This window comes from Numenius arquata, chromosome 2, assembly GCF_964106895.1.
Source record: "Numenius arquata chromosome 2, bNumArq3.hap1.1, whole genome shotgun sequence".
Lineage (NCBI taxonomy): Eukaryota > Metazoa > Chordata > Aves > Charadriiformes > Scolopacidae > Numenius > Numenius arquata.
In genome coordinates this window covers 93,038,134-93,063,738 of record NC_133577.1, presented here as the reverse complement: position 1 = coordinate 93,063,738, position 25,605 = coordinate 93,038,134, and the positions used below count along the sequence as shown (strand labels likewise).

General features: G+C 41.0%; 1 protein-coding gene across 1 annotated transcript in view; it reads right to left on the bottom strand.

The window, feature by feature from the left end:
* Nucleotides 1-25,605, bottom strand: part of PTPRR (protein tyrosine phosphatase receptor type R) — a 156,203-nt gene that overhangs the window by 33,166 nt on the left and 97,432 nt on the right. Inside the window, exons 6-7 of the mRNA XM_074167596.1 lie at nucleotides 25,322-25,584; nucleotides 1,903-2,089 (exon numbers count right to left, since the gene is read on the bottom strand). Of these exons, the coding sequence (XP_074023697.1) occupies nucleotides 1,903-2,089; nucleotides 25,322-25,584 (450 nt within the window). The remainder of the gene's footprint in view (nucleotides 1-1,902; nucleotides 2,090-25,321; nucleotides 25,585-25,605) is intronic.

The following is a 25,605-nucleotide window of genomic DNA, read 5'->3' as shown; positions in this document are numbered from 1 at the left end:
CTCTTTTCTAGGCAGAACAGTCCTGTCTCATCTAGTATCTCCTGATACAGGAGCTGCTCTAGTCTGTGATTACGCTCACTTTAGTTCTGTATGTGCTTCGAGATGGAAAGATCAGAGCAGCATGTAGTTGTGAAAGCAATATAGATTATTCTGATGTCATAAAAATGTTTTCTACATTATTCTCTAGTTCTTTTCTCAAGATTATTAGCTCTGTACTTCAGAATCCACCAAAGTATCCAAAACTGTTTTCTCCCAAATGTAAAACATTTTATATAACAACCCTGAATTTCCTCTGCCTTATCACCATCATAAAATCCTTCTGTAATTTCTTTGAAGTCTATTTTTAATTTTACTACTCTTAGTAATTCAGTGTCACCATCAATTTTTGCCACCTTACTATTTATTCCCTTTTCCAGATGAGTTAAGAGTATCCTGGTCATTATCAGCTCCAGGATAGATGCCTCTGGGACTCCTATGGTGACCATCTCCTTTTATTCTAAGAAGCAACCAATCCTTCCAGTGCTACACTGTGTTGATTATTCCCCATTGTATTGCATTTGTCCATATATTTATTGACTTCTTTCTTTATTAGAATTCCTTCCAATTTCTCTGATTCAAACATCAGATTTCTAGGCCTGCAGTACTCTGGGTCTCTTCTGGAGCCCTTCTGAAGACCTCCTGTTACCTCTGGCCCTCTGATTCCTCAGCTGCTGGGTTCCAAGTGCTAGGTTACACCTGCCCAGTTTATACAGCAATTATTGCATATATGAACTCCTTTAGGATTCCTGGGTGAATATTAGCATATTCCAGTGGGTAGATTTTAGTCATTTTATTGATTTATTCTAGAATCAATTCCATTAACGCTTCAATATCAGATAGATGCTCCAGTCACTTGTTTGAATCTACTCCTGCCACAGAAGTAGGAAATTTTTAAGTTCTTCTGTGATCAACACAGATGCAAATAGTACAGTCACTTCTCTTCTATTGCTTCAGCTTCTCCAAATCCCTTTTCTACCCTTTTGATCATTTATTGCGCTCTTGCACGCTTTGGTAAACTTTGTGCTTTTGATCTATTTAGAAATGAAGTTACAATTATTTTTTTTTTCATTTAAAACCTTTTTTGGCCTGCCTTATTCAGCTTTCACGTTCAACTGGCTTCAGTTTATGCTGTTCTGTTTCCCTTGTAAAGAGTGTCTGCTTATTTCTAATAGCTTATTTCATCTGGCTGTTTTGCAATGCCACTCTTTTTCAGGTCTTCTTAAAGTAATAATGTGTTTTCCATGACTGAGTTTTCCTGCTCTGATTTGTTTCTACCTGGTCACTGTCTTCATTTTAGATTTTTACCCTTTTAAATATTAAATACATTCATAGGATGCTTCAGGTTTTTTGGTCTTGAGCATATTAGGCTTGCTGTATGGAGTGCTTGTTAAAGATATTTTAGACCGACTGACTGTGAGTGTCCCTGTTTACTCCACAGTAATTTATAGTGACTAAAAATTTAATCTTCGAGTTGCAACCATACTTGATGTTTGCACGGGAATAAACAAAATCTACAATTATTACTGTGTTTTCTGTCATCATAGCCTTTATGATCTCTTTGAAACTGTCAGTGTTACAGTCCTGGCTGTTTGCACTGTAGCTCTAATACGACGTTTATCCCATCTATGAATGGGACTTCAAACCAAGAGGAATTTGTATTATCCATGGATATAACTGAGCTACTTATCTGTCTTTAGTGCATAAACATAAAACACCACCTTGGAACTATCTTATCTGCCCTTCAGAAATTATTTGTAACTTGTTATTAAAGTGTTGCCCAATTATTCCTCCCCCCCCCCCCCCCAGTTTCTGTTGTGTCGATTATGTCAAAAATCCTCATTTAGAGCTTGTTGTTAAACTCACCATGAATTCTGTTTGAAGCAAATGAGAACACGCAACTGCTTCTCGAAGCTGCTGCCGTGTCAGGACGCGACCAGCTGACTGTAGGTATTCCATCGCTACTTTTTCTCGTGGGGTTGGCACAGCGACGAAAGGTTCAACACTTCCCAAACTGCTCATATCCAAAGTCAGTGAGACATTGGAGCCTCGTCTGTGTTAGAAAATAATTAAAACAGTTGTATCAGATCTGTGTTACTGTAAGTTCCACACACATGCAGCTGATCCTGAGTTATTTATGCACCCTGACTTTCTGTATAGTCGTTGGGAGATTTGGGTATGCAAAGACTGAAAGACTGATTTTACTGGAAACACTGGGTGGCCAGAAAACCAAGACTTTATATACCATCTTACCTCTTGAATCTATTTGGATTATTCTTAGAAGTAGAAACTGCTCCCTATATGACACTTAATCTTTATGGATGTCAAACATGAAACTGATATGTTAGTAAGGAAGAAATGTTTCACAGAAAAAAAAGGGGATATATTTCTAACTGATACATATAACCACCTGGAAATAAATTCACAGTTATGTCAGCTGTATGTTTAAGAATCTACTCAAATTAAATATACAAAATGGAGGGGAAAAAAGTGATAAAATCAGCAGAAGTAAGTGGAAAGGCAGTGCAAACATCATAACCACCAAGACTGTGGACAGTGTCTCATGTTAGGTAGGAGAGAAGGGAGAGGCAAAAAACCACAATAAACGAGCTGTATCCTGGGAGGAGGAATGGTCACAGACTTAGAGGGGTTATCTGGAAATGCCAAACACCTCTTGCAGGACAATCAAATTAATCAACATTTCACATTTCTACAGGAAAATGAAGTTGGATTTAACAACACTTTTGAGTCATGAAAATACAAATAAAACACACCTCTGTGTGCTTGATATGAGCACTACTCTTTTGTTGCTTTCTCCAAACACCACTTAAGAAAACTGTCTTTTTTTATAGTTTCAACCCATTGATAAACGTTATCTATTCAGCCCTTAACTTTAGACATATTGATTGAAATAAATCCATGCTCTGTGAATTGTGGTGACTAAACACACATTTGTAGGCATTAATGAAAGTTTTTGTGTTTCACTAATCAGAAATCAGCACTATAGTACTGATCTGTATCTGGACTACAGATGCCCAGCTCAGTGTAAGTGTCTCTAACATTTACCAAGCAGCTCTGCACATATCGAGATATGACAATGCAAGTTTTATTCCTACCTCTGCACATTATCATCTCTCCATTAATGTATGCTTACAGGGGTGTTCTTTAAGCTCTTAGGTGCTCTACCATGCTCAGATATATACAACCACAACATAAGATCTCTGTCTCAAGGTTCTCCTAATAGTCGTCCCACCACACTAGAATACAGCTCTACACCTTGCCTATTTTTAAAATCACATATGCCAGTGATTAACCATTTACTGGCTAATCAACTATCTGGTGACTCCAGTTTTCCTGCTAGAATTATATGTGGTTGGGTGCATTTGTTATCGGCAGAAGAACTCCTGCTGGGTGAGTGTGACTGCTCACCACTCTGGACACTGGGTTGCTGTTAAGATACACCTGTCCCTATGACAGTAATACCACACATTGTTATAAATATCATACAGACATCATCAGATAGTATCTGTGAGGCAAGTACTATTAATAGTGGGGGAATGGTTTCCTGTAGTCTGCAGCAAAAGTTGCTTGTGTTAATACTTGCTTTTTACTGCCCTTTCACTATTTACCATTGGCCCACAAGTATTTGTATGCACACATATTTGAGCAAATTACTTGTCTTTTCAGGCACTGTGACTCCTTAGTGCAGGTGTTGCTGTGCTGTTTTCTGATCTTGTTCTGACACCAGAATAAGTAGTCTTAGGGTTTATTGCTTTCTTCTTTGTTTGTAACCATATGAACATAACACCTTTTTTTTTTTTCTTCTGACGCAACTTTGATGCACTTCCCTTCCTCTTATACATGTCAGCAGATCCTTCAGTGATTTTATTTTAAATTAAACCATTTCTATCATGTCAGTCTGCATGAATAGAAATGACTCCAGTCACTCACCCGTCGCTTAGCAAAACACACAGCAACAATGGCCAAGAGACAAGACCACCTGGTGGAATCGGTGAATCTCACACTGTACCATAGTGTCTGTAAACCTATTTCAGCTGAGGCAATGGGTGGGTGATAGCAAGAGCTTGGCTGCCCGGGCCCGCAGATGGTAACAGTGAGTCAGCGACAGAAGCAGAGGTGGAAGAGGCAAGATGGAGCCAAGGTGGCCACCTGCCTCCAGGGGTTGATGAGGACAATTTCTGTTGGCAGAGGGAAGTAAGTGGGGTATGATTCTGCTTATTTTCCTAGGAGGTAGGCTGAAGTGAAGTAGCATCCCAAGTAGAAATGACTAGTAAGTGATATATGCATAGGCTCCCAGTAGTGCTCTGTGGCTCGCTACATACCCTGCGTCATACAAAAGCCCCCGTCAGTGGTGCCAGTGCTCATACCCAAATCCAGAGCCGTGACAGCCTGGGAGGTGGGCATACTGTGAGCTAGCTGCAGTGGCCGCTCTCTGCTGGGCCCTGCGGGAGAGTCCTGGCTCAGGTACCCATCCTAGCTCCCAGGGGACTGCCCCCGCCTGCAGGGGAAACCAGTCCCCCAGCACTGCGCAGGTTCTCAAGGAAAACATCCTGTTACAACGCTTTCTCATAAAAATCCTCCTACGAAAGCACCTCTTCTGACCACAACTAGCAATTTATTCCGCGGAAAATGGCAGTTCCTCAAACAGGTGGCTCTGAGAGTGTATATCACAAACTCAATCTTTTGAAAGCAATCCAGAAATCCACAGAAGAGGTATGCAATGAACACCTCCAAAACTGTTTAGGATACCTTTGTTTGAGAAATGGGTAGCAATTTAGACCCAGACATACTTCTGGGACAGCCTACTGAGATTTCCTAATATAGAGGAAAAGTATTTGCATTGTTCAGTAACAAAGTACAGTGAAAATGTTAATATTTTCTTTGGCTTTTACATTGTTATAACTGACGGTCTTGGCAAAAAGTCTACTTCCTTTTTAACAACAACAAAAAATATACCTGATCTAATTATAACTTTGAGTTTACATCTTTTACCATTTATGGGGATTATTGATGAATACTGATGTTGAGAATCAAGTAACTTACTCTGGAAAGAAGAAATAGTTTTTAGCTGCATATTTTATATATCAAAAGCTACACATTGACTAAAAACTGAAGGCAGGGCAGAAAATAACTACCTAAAAGATAGCAGTTTTTTTAGAAAGTCCATAAGAGGATATACAATAGATAATAGCTCTAAAGGTAGTTCTTCCATAAAAATGGGCACCTCAAAGAACACTTTTGAAGAAGTATGCTTCAGTTAATAAAAATATTTTAATAATGTTTACACTAGCAATACTAACTATTGCCAATATTAACATTCATCATGCAGACTTCTTTATTGCATTCAAGACCATGCTGAGGAATAGGGCTGAAAATGGGACATATTGCCTTGTCTTGAAAGATGAGGGAGGACCTGAACCTATCATACGCTTGTATGTCCTTATAGAAGATGCTTAATCTCAGGTCCTGCTCTGGACTCCTTGTGTTCTCTATGTTCCTCCAACAGCTAAATTCTTTACTTTATGTAGAAAAGAGTAAAAATCAACAATTCACTTCGTTTAGATGTGGTGTTGGGGGATATGATATAGGGGAGAACTTTGTAGTGTAGGGTAGATGGTTGGACTCGATGATCCCAAGGGTCTCTTCCAACCTGGACGATTCTATGATTCTATGATTCTTTATTACTGCCTGGGTGAAAAGAGGTTAGGCAGTGAGCCCACCTTTTCCCACCTTATTGGAGGGACTGCACAAGGCTGGCCATGGAGCAACAAAGAGATACCGCGTAAATCAAAGCCCTTTTTTGCTAACTGTCCCTTGTCTCCAATAGGTTTTGAATCAAGATATCACAATCAGACCAGTGATACTTCAAGTCAGACAACTCATTTTTCTTGGAGATATGTATATGTATTTCTTGACTACACACAGGTATCTTTCCATTTCAAACTAGAGAGATGGAGCCATACAGATGGGTTTCCCCCTAATTCTGAATACTTACAACCCTTTTCTACCTTCTAAATAACTTTATATTCTTTATGTTTCCCATGTTAATAGTCTGTGCCAAATTAAAGAAGACTGTTATGATACACCTCCCCCAGCATCCCCTCGAAGTTGTGCCTTGATGGGGAGGGGCACCATGGGAGTAATCTGACAAATTGTAAACATTTGTGACAACACTGTCATAGAATCATAGAATAACAGATCATTGAATAGTTTGGGTTGGAAGAGACCTTTAAAGGTCATCTAGTCCAATCCCCCCTGCAATGAACAGGGACGTCTTCAACTAGATCACATTGCTCAGAGCCCTGTCCAATCTGACCTTGAATGTTTCCAGGGATGGCACATCTACCACCTCTCTGGGCAACCTCTTCCCGTGTTTCACCACCCTCACTGTAAAAAATTTCTTCCTTATATCTAGTCTAAATATACCCTATTTCAGTTTAAAACCATTATCCCTTGTCCTATCACAACAGGCCTCCTAAAATGTTTGTCCCCATCTTTCTTATAAGCCCCCTTTAAGTACTGAAAGGCTACAATAAGGTCTTCCTGGAGGCTTTTCTTCTCCCTCAGCTTTTCTTCACAGGAAAGGTGCTCCATGCCTCTCATCATTTTTGTGTCCCTCCTCTGAACCTGCTGCAATGGGTCCATGTCTTTCCTGTGCTGAGAGCTCCAGAGCTGGACACCACATTACACATTACATTAAAATCAGCATGAGACTAACTCTTCTGAAGTTTCACCAGCTGGGACAGCCACCTCATCGCTGGGTACATGAATAAGTGCAATCAGGAAACCACTTGTGTCTGTGTATTGTCTAGTATCCCAGAGGGGGGTCTTACTACATACTCACAGCCCTCTTTTCAATTGGGTAATAGGAACAAGTCCACTGATGAGAATCCACTGGCATATTTTTAATAATACATTTATAGAAGCAGATTTTATTACATACCATGATAAAAAAAAAAAAAAGAAGATTAATTCAATGTTTGTTTGAAAACTCTGAAAAGGAAGCTCCACCTGTCCACCTCGGAGGGCCACCAGGTTACTAATGCCTATTAATCATTAGCAAGGTCATTTCCAGGTCTTCCCTGACCCTAAAATTAAGCCATAGCTGGTGATTATGAAAATCCAATTACCTGACACGTTTTCCCAATTGTTTATTTAAGCTGGGTAATTTCTTTAAATACACATTCCCATGTTTATTCAGCACTCCTGAAAAATGCAACGCCCAGATTCCCGGTCCTTGGCTTTTCATCCTCTCTAGTGGTTTTGGGAGCAGCAGTGGCGGCTGCTGCCCTCCAAGAGCCATTGCCCTCCGACCCCGGCATCACAGACGCGGGAGGCGCTTCCTTCTGTGCCCTTGGTCCTCTGTCCCTCTGCCGAGCTTCTGCGCAGCCGAGGCGGGACCTGTGTCAGCCACACAGGTGGAAGGAAGCCATTAATTAGCGGGAAGAGCAGCACTGGCTGTGGCTGCTGGGGAGGGACTTCGCTTTGGGTCCTCAGATCCCACTTGCACCAGGGCACGCTCCGCAGGGCAACTCTCCCTGGGTTTTACTGCAGGGATGATGGGAGAAACACCACAATTCCCCTGTGTGTTTTATTTCTCTAGTGGTCACAGCCTGGGTCTAGACATGGGTCCTGATTCTTTTCCCTTGCTGGTCCATCTCATCAGCAAATGCACTGAATTCAGGTGGATTTTGCACTGCTGCAATTGCACTGGGAGAGCATAATTAGGCACATGGTTTCCACCACTTACTACTTTACCAGTGCCAGACTTCATTTGCTTATCTAGCTTTATGTTTCAGTAGAGTAATTCAAAGGAAAAGAAAAATTTGTAAAAAGGGACAATGGAAAAATATAAGTTTCTGCTTTCCTGCTGCTTTTAGAAAAATAGCTAAGAAAAAACATGGTCAAGTAGATGAATAAATGTGATACATCAAGCTGCAATGGGGTGTGAAAAGCAGAGTAAATCAGAAAAGGACACAATATCGTTGTTGTTAATCCTGTTAATCCTTTGGCAAACAGTAACACAGATCTAATATATGACTGAGACATTTCTTCACAAATCCAGATTTATAATATCCATTACAGTCAGTCCTCAGAAGGTTGAGATGACTGTCATTTGAAGTGAAATATAATTTGATAAATTTTAAAGTAACATTCATAGTTAAATAGTTGCTTCTAACAAGCATAAGAACAGTTTATGTACTTTTCAGAAATGCTTATACATGAGCCTTGCTCTGTACACGCTAGCCTGAAACACATATTATCACCTTGTACTGCTGATATAACAGTATGCCTTGGGAAAACAGGGCTGAATGAGAGTATGGTTGCATTCATGGGTATGGTAATCTCTCGGATTTTTTCTGACCATCAGCATGCTGTCTCAAACAAATCTTCTAAGCATGTGGTAAAAATCCAATATTGACCACCCAAACTTGAAAAAAGAAGATTCATTTTTTTCTTAGGTCTACGTTCTGTTCTTGGAAATGTACAGCTTGTAAGTTTTGGGTTTCTGTTGTGCTGCAGCATATATTGGAGATTATTCCGATAGAAATCCCCACAATTTCTGGTAATATACAATACCCATGAATGTAATTATCCTCTTATTTACTCCTACTTTCAACAAAGGTTTATCAATATAATCAGTAATAGTCTGAGAAAATAATGAATAAAAAATTCATTATGTAACTACATGAGTGTCATCCTAATATATAAATATTTGCACATAGTACTTATTGCATACAATGTACTTTTTTATTTTTACACTCCTAGGTGTCCTATGTAGCATTGTTATATGGATGCTATGCATATGCTATATGCTGTGTTTGGCAGATCTGTGATGAAAACTCAGTTTAGCAAATGATCTATGCTTTGCTTGCTGACAATTTCAGGTTGCAGTTGGTTTTCACTTGAACAAGTGCTGCAGCTCTTAGGATCTCTCTCAGACCTGGGGTTATTGATACTTTTAAACAAACTAAACCTATATCACACCCAAACTGTAGGTATTTAAGAAACATGTAGACACGGCACTTCAGGGCATGCTCTAGTGCCCAAGACTGTTGGTTTGTGTCTGGTTGTGGGTGGTGTGGTGTGTGGTTGTGGGTGTTTGTTTTGGTTTGGTTTTGGTGTTTGGTGTTCTGGGATTTTTTGGGGGTTTTTCTTGGTTTTGGTGGGGTTTTTTTTGGTTTTGGTTTTTTTTTTTTGTTGGTTGGACTCGATCTCAAAGGTCCCATCCAACCAAAAATATTCTATGATTCTGTGATACTTGAGAATCAGAAGGTGCAATCAACCAACAAACAAGGCCAAGGAAGAATTAGTGTTAGAAGCAGGACTAAAACCCCAGGTTCCCTAAGTCTGTGTCATTTATCAAGTTACCTTAAGTCATTTTGCAATCAATTGTCATAGGTACTCTTTTCCAAAGGTAATTTCTCTTCAGCTGATTTCAACATTCAGGATCACTTATGTCAACCATTTACTTAAAAAGCAGAGGGATACAAACTGATTTTGATAGAAAATTAATATAAAATGACTGATTTACTTTGCATTGAAGGATAATATGCATGGTGGCTAGTCTAAATTGATACAGCCCGATACCTTGAAGGACCTGTTCCACTCAACACATTTTCCAGCAACTTTGCTATGCATGAAAATAAAAAATGCAAAACTAGAGTTCCACCTTCAGCATTTGGTTGTGCAGGTGGTCAAAACTTGGTCTTCCCCACTCTTCTGCTATCCCCTGACATACCAGTGCTACTTAAAACACCAGAAGTTACCTACTAACCTCCTGTCATGCTTAGGAACAGTGGACCTCCCTATTTCTATAGGGTCCTGGCCTCATTTTGAAAGCCTCCGATTTTTCCTCTCCAGAGAGGAGATCCTGGACAGACAGGTAGATATTAGCTCAATGTTTCCACAAGCTTGCTTAGAAATTCAATCATTATAATATTACTGGTATTTATAATATTTCTAGTCTGCCTCACAGTCATCTGCAGCCAAGACGAATCCTGCAGTCATTTGTGTGGGCAGCCTGATCTCACCAACCAGAGGACCTCATTTACAGTGCAGAAGGAGTAATCTGGCTATAACCCTGAAGTTAATACCTATCACGAGAAAGCCATAGACGGATGATATTTAAGCTTAGTACTACAGGAGAGGCAATAGGATGAACTATGCTGATCCTATTCTATTATGCATTTTCTTGGAAAGAACATCTGCCATTTCTGCTCATGTTTGCTCTATCACATGGCTCTCCTCATAGTATTCCAGTATCGCATTATTATTTTTTTCCACTTTATTTGCCACTTGAAAAACTGACGCTTCCTGCCTCTCACTCTGAGGAAGGGATCTGGAAGTAATGACAGCAAGCTGTGTGCCTACTGAAAGGAGAAGAGGAGGGATATATGGCTGCTGTGAGGCAAGGTTTCGATTCCTCTGCAGCCTCCTAGCTACAAGAAACTTCCTGGCAGCACCTGGCAGCATCCTCCAGCCCTCTCTGAGTCCATAAAACCTGATCAGGAGCCTCAGCTATAAAGTTTAAATAGCTTTTCTGGAAAGTGGAGGCACTTCATGTTCTCTCCAGAGGGTCTGATCTTGTTCCCACAGCCCCAAGCGAGAGCAGGCCAATACCTCTAGCACTAAATTGCAAACAATTCTCAGGATCTACTCGCAGCTCGGCATGTCAAAATGAGCTAAGGAAATGGTTTTGACAAGTACTTCTGGACTAAGTTTTAAGCAATCAGTATCTGGTTAGGACAGGAATGGCTCAATATCCTGTAGAGGAAAACAGCTGACATGAGAGTAGTTTCAACTTTCCCTCTTTTAATCATGCTTTCTAATGTACTGCCAATTCACTCCTGTTCTGCCCTCGATAAGGCTACGCCGCTCAGCTACGGGAACTGGCTGTTCAAAAACGCAAAGCTTATACAACCTCCCATCTTTTCCTGTAGATTATTTCTACAATCAAATTGCATTTTGTCACGCAAACTTCTCTCTCCAATAAAATTTGAATGGTAACATAAAGCTCTATTTCTGATTCATATTCACATATACATGTTTTCAGCATGACTGAAAACTGAGTTAAATGTTCAGAAATAAAAATAAATGAAGATGCTAATTTCTTATGCTTATTTGAGTTGGTTTTTCAGAGCTGAATAAATGGTTACTAATGTATGGTTAATTTGCTTTGGTAGAGCTTTAATTGAATACAGTCTTGTTTATTGCTATTATTATCTGCTTGCATTACAGCATTACTCTATTTCATACTGGAGGCCTCATTGCACAAACATACTGGATGACCTGTTCTCTCTCCAATTAATGCACACGCTAATTTAAAACAAGCTACAATGAATATAAACAAAAGAGATTAAAAGAATAAGGAAAGAGAAAAGAGAATGGAGAGGAATAACAAATAGCTTCTAGGGCTGCACAGATTAAACAAATGCACAATTTAATGAGCTCAGAAAATGCATTTATTGAAGGTAAACCAACAAGAACTTTTAAAAAATCCTACGTATTCTGTCTGCTGTATCTTTTGCTTGAAAATTAGAAAAAAATAATCAATTTGCAAAATACTTTTTATCACACTTGTATGAGTTGCCCCTCGGTGATTTTAGCTCATAAGTACCTCCATGGTGCCTTGGAGAAGCTGTAGCCAGATACCATCATTTCCCATTTAGATCTCTTGTCCAGGTGCAAAGCCTGATTACTTTTCCCAGCACACACAAGGCTCACTTTTTTGCTGGGCGCCACAGCATGCCCAGAGGGTGCTTGCCTGCAGTATTCAGAGAACTGTAGCCTATCTAAGCAAACTGATCTAATAAATGAGAACAGAGAGGTACAACACTACAGTAATAGCTTCTAGGAAGTGTTTTTTTCAAGACATTTTAACTGAGTTTTTTTGCTATTTAGTTGGTCAGCCCTATGGTAAACAAATAAATAATGGACTGATCTTAGATTTTTCAGCTTTTAGATGAAAAAAAATGTGTGTTGTATTTCTTTTTCATAACAAGAGCCTTATCAATAAGTGAATTTAGCTTCATGTGTTCCATACTAATTAATCTCTTAAGCACAAACTCTACATCCATCCTGCACCTGCTGCTCATTTAAGGAATACATTTTATAACCCTTAAATCCAAACATGCAAATATATAATCTATTCAAGCATTAATGTCCTTCAACACTCTTTCAATCAAAATTGGCTGACCTGGAAAAATCATGAGTAGGAGTATTCTTAATGTAAATGGACAGTATCTTTAGACAGTATCAGTGAGAGAAAATTATTTTTTATTGTGACTTGAAGACTAATCAGTACAATGAGTTCTTTCCTGGTGAGTTTGCCATTTGGGAAAGACAGGAAGGAACATCTGGGAAAAGAGGCGTTTACTACACCCTGTCAACCTTAAGATAATAAAAAAGGACATTTCTTGTTTATTTGACTTGGTCTTCATTATCTTTAAACTACTGCAAGTGTCACACAGAAGATTTCTAAGCGGACAAATGAATTGTTAGTGCACTTTGAAGAAATTACTGAACAGCAGCAGTTCCTGAAGAATGCAAAACCTCCAGACCCACACCATTGCTCAACAGAGCTGCGCCATCTATGGACATTCCTAAAGGCAGCCAGCAAAACTGCTCCACCCAGTCACACAGTGGACAAAGCATCTAAGGCTGCCTGTACAGACTAAAGATCCTTTTATCTTACACACTTCAGAAAGCACAGCCCCATTTCCAGAGTGACTTACGTGCTTAAGTTATACTAAGAGTTGATGGGATTTAGGGTCTTAGAGACAAGAACCATATATGTGCACTTAGGTCTGCCATTTGGCTGCTTCTGAAGTTTCCAGAGCTGACACCTAAGCTAGGTATATAAACCTTTCTCTCTTCCCAGCTTTTTCTTCTTGATTCACTTTAGTATTGTGCCTTTCCAGCCTTTCTTTCTCTGGGAAGGCTTGCTCGAGCAAGTATATTGATGTGTAAAGTGCCTGGATTCCCTTTGAAAATGAAGTTCAGGAAATCCACTTAGGCTTGCGATTTGAAATGGAGCAATGCTTGAATGCTTTTAAAAGACAGCTGTAAATGTCTGCAATACCCAGGTGTAGTTTATCTTGCACTTCAGAGATTAGATAGATTTTTAAAAGAGGTATTGCCAAGTCCCATTTAGGGCTAAGCAGCTGATGAGGAACAGACAGGTAAGTGACCTGGAGCTCCTTTCTACAGAGGTAAGTAGGTCCCTTGAAGCCCACTGCCTGCCTTCATCAGAGATAGTCCTATAGGGGAGTGCACAGGCTGAGCTCTAAAGAAGGAAAATGCATCTGTACTTTTGTCTAGAGATGAAGTCATGGACCAGAGGGAAGGCTTTCTGGATCTACTCTTCCTCATACACACCATCAGTGAGTCAGTACAGATTGGAAATTTCAGAGTGAAATAATAATAATTGCTTCAGATTCACGGTTTTTATTAGCAAAGGATTCATGGTATTATGAAACTTAAATCACTTGATTTAAATTCAGTTTTATGAATTTGAATAGAGGAGGGAAATTCAAGGACTCTGATAAAAGCAGTGTTTCTCTAAATGCACATTGCATTACAAAATAAAGAGAAAGAAGAAGTCTTATCTGAAAGATAAACTGAACTCCCTCCCAATGCCACCTCCACCCCATCTATCTCAGTACAAACGCTCTCAACACACAGGGATCCATACAGCTAATAATGTAACACAGGTTAGATTAACATACATTGAAGGGAGTGATGTAGAAATATGAATGTAAATTTGGCGTACTATTTAAGACCAAAGGTTGACCAGTATCCTGTTTTCAACAATGGCCAGCAAGAGGAGGTTTAGGGAAAGAACACAAGAACAAAGTAAGCAGGAATTACTGATCACTTAATTAACACTGTTACTTATTTTTAGTATACCCTCCAGCTCCTGGCAATCTGTAGTTTAGGAACATCCTGAACCAAAGTTTTCTTCCACATCTTTGTGTCTGGTGTCTTCTCTTCTGTGATTTTTCCTTCAGATCGCTTGCTTAGCCCACCTTATGACCTCTGCACTGTCCCAGGACAATGAGCTCTGTAGCTGGGAGCCAGGCAGTAGTGAAGACTAGACATGGGGACAAGAGGGGTATTTAGGCCATCTACATTTGGGAAAAACCTTGTGATGAAGCAGAAAACATTTATTTTATTCTAATATTATTAGTAAATTGCAAATGCATTCTCTGTAGCCAGAGGATTACCTTTGGGATTAATTACAATACCAGCTTTCTGCTTTCCACAATGCCGCCTTCTTTTGCAGACCTATTCAGTATTGTGCTCTGTGGGCCAAATTCTCTTCCCAGATACCTCTATCAATCCACAGAGGCAAAACAGGCTGAACAGATTCTAAAGTGAAACAAGACCATGCAAATTGGATTTATTAGCTGTTGTGTACTTTCCTGCTGTTCTGATTGTTTTCCTTCATTTGTTGTAAGGCTACGCTGTTACATCCACTATCAAATCCAGCGAAAGGAGCTGAGAAGCCTCTGGACTATGCAGCAGTGCTCCAGTGGAATTTGCCAAAACTCAGGAAGGATTTGAGACATCTCAAAGACAGGAGATGCGGCTGCCAGGGGGACGGTGGGAAGTGGAAGGTCAGGCTCAGCTGCCTCCTGCTCAGCACCGGCCCCATCTCTTGCTGGAAGCACGGCTTTCCAGGGAGCTGCTATTGGTCACCTTGAAGCATCGGGACTGAGTTCCCTAGAGAAACATTGTACTTAACGACATTTTTCTGTGTGGGAATTATATACAGTACTTCCCCTTCTGATGCCTATCGCATATTTGAGCAGTTATTTGAAGTCGCTGTGTTCTGTTTTGCTCCTGTTATCAAATCACAGTATTAACATAACAGGGATAATTATAGCTACCATAAATTAATAACAACAATACACACAGTTTGTTAAGCATCAAAAGTATATTCTTTGATAGGGAGCATAAGGGAAGTCCCTGTCGCAGAAAGAAATATCACCATCGTAGCTTCTTACAGACTCTACCAGTTAGAAAAATGAACGAAGAGTTCAAGAATCCAGGTATTTCATGAAGGTAGGGCACTGATTTGCAATATGGTCTTGGATCAGTCACTTAACCAATTAATGTCTCACTTGCCTTACCATGAGAATAATGAGAAGAGCTCCTGAGGTATGTTGGCCATACTCAGCAAAGGTTCAAAGTCAAACCAAACTGATGCACCAGCTTGAATGTGATGGTATCAAAGCAGACAAACAACTCTAGTAAGAACCTGGCTGAAATGTCAGTGTCGTATGAAATCAGCTGCTGCCTCTGGGCAGTATTTCTTGGCCTGAGCCATTCTCATAGCATACTCTGGGCATCCTCATCTCTGCCATGATGCTATTGCTTCTCTATTTCCTGAGGCTTGCCTGATTGTCCGTACTCATCTCCTACTTTGTCTAATGCTTAGATTGTAAGCTTTTTGGATAGAGAATAACTTCATCTGTTTGTGTGTATACAGAGCCTTGCAGAGAGGAATCCTGATCTGTGACTGGGGATCTTGGGTACTATATTAGCAAAAATGCTAAGGAGGATTTCCCATAAGAGCTGAGAAATAGCCTGACCCACAGATTTACATGCAGTATTCTTTGAGGAAAGGCGTATTTGCAAATAAAGGACATTTCTGCTAGCAATGTTGAGCTTTCTGTATATACTAGCTCTGACTGCATAAGAGATCTCTGGTGAATTTCCAGAACTGTTTCTTTCTGAAAAGTAGCAGTTTAATTAGTCAACTGTCATAATTAATAAGTGTTCTCCTGACAATGCACAGAAATAAAATGAATTATGATTGTATTCAAAGAATAGATTCATGCCCTGGAATACTAACTGATGGCTACAATATAAGCTGGACGCTTAGTAAGTACTGTCCAGTACATGGCTTCCTGCAATTCAAAGATATACTTGGGCATTTTATATTGCAGTTTTGGACGTGCTTTGATGTTTTTCTTTTCTGTCTTCCACTGTGTTCTGTGTCTGTTCCTAACATTTTAAATTAAGGGGAACTGAGCTAAATTCAGCTTTAGGCTACCCTGCAGAACAGTTTACCAGAAGGAATGGCATTATCAGTGAGAAATACATTTCAAAAAAAGGGTAGATTTAGACCAGATATAAGGAAGAAATTCTTTATTATGAGGATGGTGAAACGCTGGAACAGGTTGCCCAGTGAGGTGGTAGATGTGCCATCCCTGGAAACATTCAAGGTCAGATTGGACAGGGCTATGAGCAATGTGATCTAGTTGAAGATGTCCCTGTTCATTGCAGGGGGGGTTAGACTAGATGACCTTTAAAGGTCCCTCCCAACCCAAGCTATTCTGTGATTCTATGATTCAAAACAAGAGGAAAGGTGTATATTTCTGGTTTAATTTGAGGCATTCGCCTTTTTTCAGACATTAATAGGTGCATTCAAGGGGACTTCTACTTCTAAAAAACCAACCTTTTTTGTAAAATTGAAAACCCTGTATATCTGATAAGGATGCTCCCTTCTACATCAGTTGTTTGTTTTACTGAAACCAGTACCTGTGGGTTCTAGTCAAGGACTCATGAGATGCAATCTCATAGTGAAACTGGTTCTCTTCTCCCTCACTTTGTCCCTTAGAATGGCTTTTCCAACCTGCTGATGTGAAAAGGTGATGTATTTTGGTGTAAATGTCCCAGATGGACAGATCCTGCTATGGGCTGAGCCGAGATACTTGGAGCATTCAAGTTCAGTTAATGTGCATCTCCTCACATTCCCAGATGTCCCACCCTGCCTGCACATTAGGACAGCTGGTGAAGCAGTCACAGAAACCCTGCCTGGGATAGTCAACCACAGCAACGAAGCAGAAGCAGTGAAGAGCTGAGGAAATCAGTCACTGGAAAGCTGCGTCAGAATTTAACCCTCTGACCAAATGGTGCTTAAAATCCCAAACCCGCTGCTGGACAAGACAAGGGGATTACTCACACAACTCAAATTACTCATGTGGCCAGGGCAACAACAGCTTGTTGGATCCTAGGCCTAAGAATCATTTAAATATTAACATGGATATTTCCCTTCAGTTTCTTCTGCTGTGTGTTGCTTTTCAAAAGATCAGCTGGACGAATCACTGCAAAACCACCAAAACTGTCTACCAGATGGCGGCCACTGATTAATTTGTCTTAACTTAAGCCAAAAAGGAAGAAAATGCGATGGGTGGAGCACTAAAGACAAGCACAATCAACATCCGACCAAACAGGGTTTCCTGTCACCTTGGGAACGACACTGATTGGCACTGCGGTTTCCTGTGTACAAGCTAAAACCAGTAGCAACTGGAGTAACAAGAATAAACGCCAGATAAGAGACCTGGGAATACAATAAAATTATTACAAAATTCCTGACTAAATCTCACAAGACAGAAAAGGCAAAACCAAGGGTAGGCATGGGCAGCGTGCTAAACTGAGCACTCCCCAGCATCTGGGAGGACCATGAAGTTGCACCAGAAGAATTTCTCCAAATAAGGGTGGGCTAATTTGACCAAATTATCCACTCCCAGAAATGAATGTCACATGCTTTGAAGAGCTTTTAGTTCTTTGCAAGAGTAAAAGAAACAGGAGGCACTACAGACACAGGGAAACAGATTGTGGGTGTAAATTTGGGCAGTGGCACATTATTATTTGCATCTATTTATTTAGATCATAACTCCCACAGAGATTTTCTTCAAAGAGCTCTGAACCACAACCAAAACACCTTCTAAACCAGCCAGGAGTCAAACAGTTAAAATACGGTTTTTAAAGGGTCTTTGTTAGGCTAGTGCCTGAGTTCACTTCCCCTCCAGAGAAAGGGGACAATTCACATTCCTGCCCTCTTCCTACACTGCAGATAAGCAAAGACGTCTGCAATGGGTTGGACAGAACAGACATTTGTGCAACTCAAAGGTCCAGTGCTTGCAAAAAGTTTACAGAGTGACTGTGCACTAACAGAAACACTACACGAAGGCAAGTTGGAGGTAAAGCATTAATCTCTCTCTAGCCATGTATCCCCGTGCTAAAACAAACCCCTCAGGCACTAACCTCACAGACCCTCAGAGCTGGATCCCACTTCATGCTCCCCTTTACTTTGACCGGTTTCTCCCACCTCAGTAGCCCAAGGTTTTCAGCCCTTGCCCTTACCCTGTACCCAAGATGCAGGTGCCAGCAGCCACGGCGTGGCCTTCTGGCTAGTTGAGATCGCCCAAGGGGAAGGGAAGCCACAACGTTGGGCTGTGGGGAGACCCTACACCAAAAGGAGCATTACTAAAAGGCACAGCCCATAAGCAGCTGCCCACAATCAGGACTGCTCCCCTCATGTCAGCTGCTACCCCAGCTGTGTGCTTCTTCATGTGCAAGCTACATCTAGAAAAAGAAATTAAACAGTGCCAGGAAACAATTCCAGGCACTGAAACTTGGTAATCGATATTGTTATGTTTCAAGCCTTGCAGCTCTGGGTTGTTTTTAAGCCTTTGCCAACAAGAGCGCTCCAAAGCAATTCACTGGCACAGTTTGGGAACCAGCACATGCACAATCGATTCCCAGTAGGCAGTCTGCATCCAGCCCCTGCTCTTTTGGAGGTAAAGGGAGCTTGGCAGTATGTACACAAAGTAATCTCTGCTAGCTGGCCTCAGTGCCGTATTTCTGGGGGTATTGAATTCATTAGTGCATCTTACAGACCAGGACAGAATACAGCTGAGAGGTCTGCCAAATGAGAGAAACGCATTTTAAGGTCCTTCAGAAAGTGGTGCAAAGATTTTTTATTTTTTTTTTTTTACTGTATTCAATCACTCTTCTTAAATGCACAAATAGTAGCACGTAGGACTTTTCCTGTACTTCAGGTTAAGTACTTAATCTTTGCTACATCTCCTGAGATGGACACGCCAGCCAGGCAGTCTCTACGCAGTGGTTAGGAGTGCGGCTGGAGGAGGTTTATGTGACATGTCCGAAGTGCTCTTCTAGTGAGTCTGTGGCAGAGACAGACTGGAGCACAAAAATTCCTGCCTCCCCCCTCAAACTCGGTTTACCGGTCCCTGGCGCTTTACAAATTCCTTCTGATAGGCTATCACCCTAAAATTGTTCTCCAGCTAGTGCTTTTGTGTTGGCACATAGCTGGGCTTTGAACAATTAGACTGACATTTTCCTGAAAACAATCCCTAGGATTTAAATTAAGAATGCAGAAAGCATATTCAGCTCCACACAATAGGGTAAATTTATCCTCCAAATCTATGCAAAGCTAGTATATTTTAGCCAGGAAATTCAAGGCCTCTTCCTGTAAATATATTAAGTTCCCATGCTTGTGTCATAAACTACAAAACCTGGCATGTTTACAGTAGTCCAACTGCAAGGTGCTACTCTCTGAGCATTACTTGGAAAGATTACTCACAATGGACGGTTTTATATAAAGATAACAGATCAGCAGCACCATAATTATATTTGCAGCAACTGTGCTCTGTGATCTAAAAATCAGAACAGAACCAGAGATAATTGTTAGAAATTTTTCTCATCTAGTAGAGCAGAGATTTGGTTGAACAGTGATATTCTGAGATGCAGCTGCCGTTATATTAATGAAGCAAAGAGCACATCAGGTTTTTTATCATGTTTCTAACATCTCTTACGAGGTTGAACGAGGGCATTTATTTGGTATACAGTATTGTTAATATAATGATTCATTTTAACAGATATTGTTTTTCTAACACAAGAAAAAAAGGTATTACAATTAGTGTTTGTCATCCGCAGTATTTGTCAACCAGATGGCAATTGACAGGGCACAGAAATCATTAAGGTGGCCGTAACAATAGTTTAATTTGTGTGTCTAGGCAGAATAACTAATAAAAGAGAATAGTCATCAATATTAACATAGGAATTTTCCTCCACCTCCCAAGGTGAAGCCCAAGCTGTCCATGATTTTCTCTGTAACGGTGTCAAATACAAGATGTTTCTGAGGAAGGATGCCAAAGGCAGACAGAGAACAATAACTGCTCTCATTACTTGTGTGACTAGAAGTGTGAGTACCTCTTGCTAATACATTCCTGACTCAAACTTTACCTTTTTTGGCAGTGGGTTCCACAGACTACTGTGGGTTATCTGAAAACATTTTTAAAATTTTTTTTAAAAATGTATTGCCTTTATTTTCCATCAGAATATCTCTTTTTCTCATGTTATAAGGAAGTGGACAGAAGTAAGCATTTAGCAGCTTTATAATGCACATTATTTTAACTTTTATTTCATTATACTTACAGTGAGCTATACTCACTGTATTTCCACTGAATACTGATTGGAACTGGAGAAAAGAATTCTGCTGCCAATTTACAGGACACTTCAGGATGGTAAGAGAAATCTCACTGGTTACAGTCTACCTGTGGCATAGGGTTTTCCAGTATTGCTCTGCTTTGTGGGAAAAAGTAACATCACGCTCTGTTCTCACAGAGTTCAAGCCAAGATTCAATGCTATCTGTCTGGGGGGAGTTACATTTGACATTGATTTAGGTGATTTTCCTCCTACTCTTCTCTATTCTGATGCCTAGTGATTTTCTCTAGAGGTTGCAGACTTGGTTGCACACTTAGAGTAACCAGCGCAGTGTATGGCTGAATGATGTCGTGAGCAGCCCTCTCCCCTCCGGTTTTGCTCACATTGGCATTGCCTGCCTTCCCTTTCCTAGGGTATCTTCTGTTTTCCCGTGTCCCAGCAGTGCTTCCACACCATTGCAGAACTCTTTTATTTCACATTTTAAAATATTTTACTATTTCACTTATCTGCCAGGTTTTCACTCTATTTGCCAAACTTTTTCCCTATTATATTCTCCACTCTCTTGTATTTATTTGCAGAGAAAAAAAATTAGCACCGAGCACATGTAAAATGTTACTTGGTCTGAACAAGAGTCCTGCATGCCCCTAGCATCTCCCTTTTAGACAGAATAATAGTGAATATGTAAGAGATTGAGAAAACATAGTGTTGTGATTTTTCCCACTGATTATTTAGATGTAATAGCCGCAGTTTTAGGTCTTTGTGGCTGGGATAGAATACAAATGCTTGAGAAGAATTTCCAAAGCACTGTTTGTGTTTTTTAACACACGGAGTAGAACAGCTTTCCACATTTTCTTTTCTTCCATGTACTTTTGCATGCTATGCTATCGTGCTATTATGTTAGATAGTAACTAGTTGGAACAAAACAGTATATTGTGCACTAGTTACTTGAAATACAATTATCCTAGTCACAAATAATACCAAAACAAAGACTCACAGCAGCGGTGGCTGGGGAAAAAGTAAATCCAGTTGTAAAACAAGTGAATACTTTGCTAGTGTGGTAACTTATTTATACTTATATCCTCACCATGCTCAGATTTAACAACTCACTGCTTGTTCTAAGAGCTTTCAATGCTTGACGTGTCAGAATGAAATTTAAAATATCACATCCCACTTCACTAGATTCTGATTTTGGCTAAGATCGTTCATATCAAGCTGAATTTTGGGCCAACCAGCAGAATAAAATGAAGCTTTACTCTGCTGAAGGAAAAAGTATATGTTATTCATATGAAACTATAAAAGCCTAACTAGGAAAATAAACCCTGATGCAATATTCATGGATATGCTTAGGGACAAGAAAAAGATCATTTGCATCTCAAATTCAGGTGTTGGCGCTATGATATTGTGACAGTTCATCACTGAAGACACCCACAGAAGAACAACATTAGCTCTCCCGCTCCTCCGGTCAGTTAACAGCACTGCGTGGGTTGCCGATGGAGAATACCTTTGCTGCAAAGGAGCAGCAGTTGTAAAAACACCAGAAGAAAGCAACTCAGAAGCATTCTGGACTGAACGATCTGGAGGATGCCAGGAGGCTCTGAAGACAGCCCTTCACTTGCCTGCCCCAGCATCTGTCATTAATTGTCATAGCAAGGGGTCAGTGCCTTTTTGTTCTAACAACACTTTTACCTCCACACCTGCCGGTCCATCCTCCGCTCTTGGCCACCACCCCTCCCTCCCTTCCCCAACCGCACGCTGCAAGTGGACAGACATCCCTGACCAGCATCCAGGGCAATAACTCGGCTCCTGAGGCCGCTGGGCCAGCTACCACCCTGACTACGTGACCACCTTCCCTATTCCAAGAGCTACAGCCGAAGAGAAGATGCTGGCCACCCCGACGCCAGCTCTGGGGAGACTGCGGCGGGTGCGGGGGGGGGGGGGGGGGGGGGGCGGGGGAGTCGGGGACGGACACACGACATAGTGCCGCCCACCGGCTCTAGGTGTCACCTCTAGCTGTCACCTCTAGGTGTCAGCCTCCCCGCGCCCGGAATCGCTCACAACTGCACTCAGCAAGACACCAAGCATCGGGGGGTGTTTGTGTGCGCGCGTGTGTCACGCACAAGTCACCTGCGGCGTTCTGCCCGTTAAATGTTGCACAATCTGCTGGAGAAGCTGTGTCTTACAGTAATCGCTGAGCAAGAGCCTTTCCAGGTACGCAGCAAAAAACATACATGGACTTGGCTCTTGTATTCAGAAGCACAATACATTTTAAGAAGCTGGACAAACTACCAGAAACATTTTGATCTACGGACAGCTGTCCATTAACAATTCCTCTGCCTCTGTCCCAGCCAATGCTATTCCTATTAAAAATGGAAATGTTGAGAGGGCCAGATGCTGATCTGGTGCTTTGTGAAAACTCAGTTCCACCATATTTTTGCATTTAGATGTGCTCCTCAAAGCAACGCTTCGTGTGCAGAGCAGGGAGAGCTTGAAAGGCAGGCATCATCCGGCTTTTCTGTCCCATCCTTCAGTGACACTGCCACAAACTTCCTGTCTAGACTGCTGGGCACAGCAGTTGGCACACTCCCTGGTTTGGCCCACGGTCCACTGATTTCTTTTTGAAGAGATCTGGATCATACCAGGCATTTCATGACTATGGATCAAAGTTAAGGAATCAAACCAAGGAGTTTGGATAGTTAGAAAATACTACTCAGGAACCACTGTCAAGTCATCTGGCCAAAGGAATCTCAATACTAAGTTTGTCAAGGAGCCCCCGTATCCACCATAGCCTGCCAAGAGCTTCTTCCCCTGGCAGAAAGCAAAATCAGGGTAGCAAACATTATTGAATGGGTGCCCCCAGGCTGTAGCTATGAGCAGGAGGGGACCTCCAGGCTTGATCCCACCACATACTGACAGAAAAAGGGCTGCAGGCAGACTGTTTTGTGCATAGTGCGCTGCTTGCAGTGGGCAGACCCATGCCCATGTGTAATGAGGATGGCCCAAGGTTGCCTAGTGCAATGTTGTTGTGGGGCAGAAAGGTGGAGAGTGGTTTTAAACTGTCTGCATATCTGATCATTAGATGAAGTCTGAGGCAAAATGTGTTGCTGCATTTTTGCTTTTTGCCTCCAATGCTTCTGTGTGTCAAAATGTGTGTAAATTTTTTATAGTATAGGATATAGTCATTAAATAAGAAAGATATATAATAATGGCTGCTTATTTCAAAGGAAGAGAAGACAACCTATTGCCTAAAGTTCTCTGCCTCACATCCCCAGACCTTTGTATCACTGAGCTTGAAATAAACTTAAACCACCATTTCTTAGAAGTGGGCTTGGGCTGATAAAGTGTAACTCTGTTAAACATGACAAAAAAAATCTGCAGAATGGGACGTTATCACAATTGCTTTTACTTTTTCACAATGGCCCATTAGTGTTTTTTTACAGTAGAAACAGAAGTGCTCCGTTCCTTCAACTTCTTTTTCCTTAGTAATAAGCTGAAACACCTATTTTATTTGATCAGACATCAGGCTTAGTTTCCTCTTTGTATCTCAGCTCTCCATTTTGACACATCATCCAAAGGATGAAATTTGGTTTTGGAATATTAAATGCTGATTTCCTATCTGTGGTGGTGGAAATTAAGATCCTAGATCAATAGTTTTTATTTTCTTTGTCTGAGCAATGGAAAAATTTCTTTCCCAATCCTTAAGTACAAACTCCCTCTACAAATTCCTTCACCCCAGTCCCTCTCAACTATTACATATGCTATGTTAAGTGCTAGGTATTATAAACTAGCTATGTGATCCCCATGATCATGTGCTTTATTTTTAGGGTCTTGTAAAATGAGAGCAATTACCAAAACGTATTTATTTGCTTCCTCCATTCCTTATTTTTTTAGCTGCAATGATATCACTACATGTTTTTTGACAGCCCTGCCTCTAGGCAGCTTTTACTCATGGAAGAATCAATCCCCCTCCCTTAGCTCTGTCTGTGCCTCATAAAGTCATTGATAAAATCTCTGTCATTGAAATCCCATGGTTCAAGCTGAATCAGGGTTACTGCTCCACTCTGGGAGCCCTCAGAGACGAGGCTCCGCTTGGTCTCCCTTTCATTCTGATTTCCCCGTCATATCTGCGTGGCGTTTGTTCTTTCATGTATCATCTGTGCCACGGTAGGAGAGTTCAGTCGCAAGGCTCATGCTACGTTAGTTATTCAGAGCACTGATGCTTTATGAAAGCGGCCTGCAGCCATCAGGCAAGAAATTATATAGGTTTCTAAGAGAGGAGAGACAGATGTCAGCGTGCATTCTCCTGTGGGAAGAATAGCTAGTTTTATAAAGAGAGCACTGGCCCAGTTTTTGAAGGTAGAATGAGCAGCAAGGTGTGGTGCCCAAGTATTTCTAAGGAGCTGCACACAAGGGTCAGTTTCATTACTAATCACTTCTTTCTCTTTTTTGTGAAGCCTGTAGACCTTGGACTGTATTCCGACCATCACAGAAAGCTAGATTTAAGAAGAAAAATTATCTAAAGGTGATAATGGAAACACTGTATGAGATTGGGAAATGCACTCAGTTCGTGTAAATATTCCTTCATTCTAAGTTTCCCACATGCTAGGGACTTCCTGACAATGAGAACGTCCTTTGTTGACAAAACATAACCAGCCCTTGTGCCTCTTGCCAGGATCTCCAGAATCAAAATAGGAAAAAATGAATGGAAAATGAAAAATGACTTCTTTGGAGTGATTGTTGGAAAGGGGAAAAAACAAATTAGCAAAAAGAATTCCAGTACTGCAGTTAATCTCAGCCCAAACTTCTGGACCTTCGCTCATATGAAAAGAAAAGGAAAGGAGAGAATACCCACGAGACAGATATTAACACACCGAAATCCCACTTCTCAGATGTCTGTATGACAAAGTCTCCCACTTATTGACAGAAGAGACACATACAAAATCATGCAGCATGAGTATAACAAAGCAGAATAAATCCTGAACATGCCCAGCACCATCCTACCTTTCCTGGAGCCCCACAGGTTTCATTCTGAAAGGAGACGGACTGGCACACAGGGGAGGTTTGAGCTCAGGAACACATTGGCCTTGAGGGTCCACTACAACATTAACAACCTTTGGAGCCTGTTCAGGCTGGACCATGCTGTTGGTGGTCTTATATTCGGACTGAGCTGTTGGCAGGGGAAGGGGGGAGAGGTGGATCTCTTGCTTCTTTTCTTTCTCTTGTCTCAGTGACAACTGGATCTTCTCCTTTAATCTGTACAGAACCTACAGAAATAAAAAGTAAAG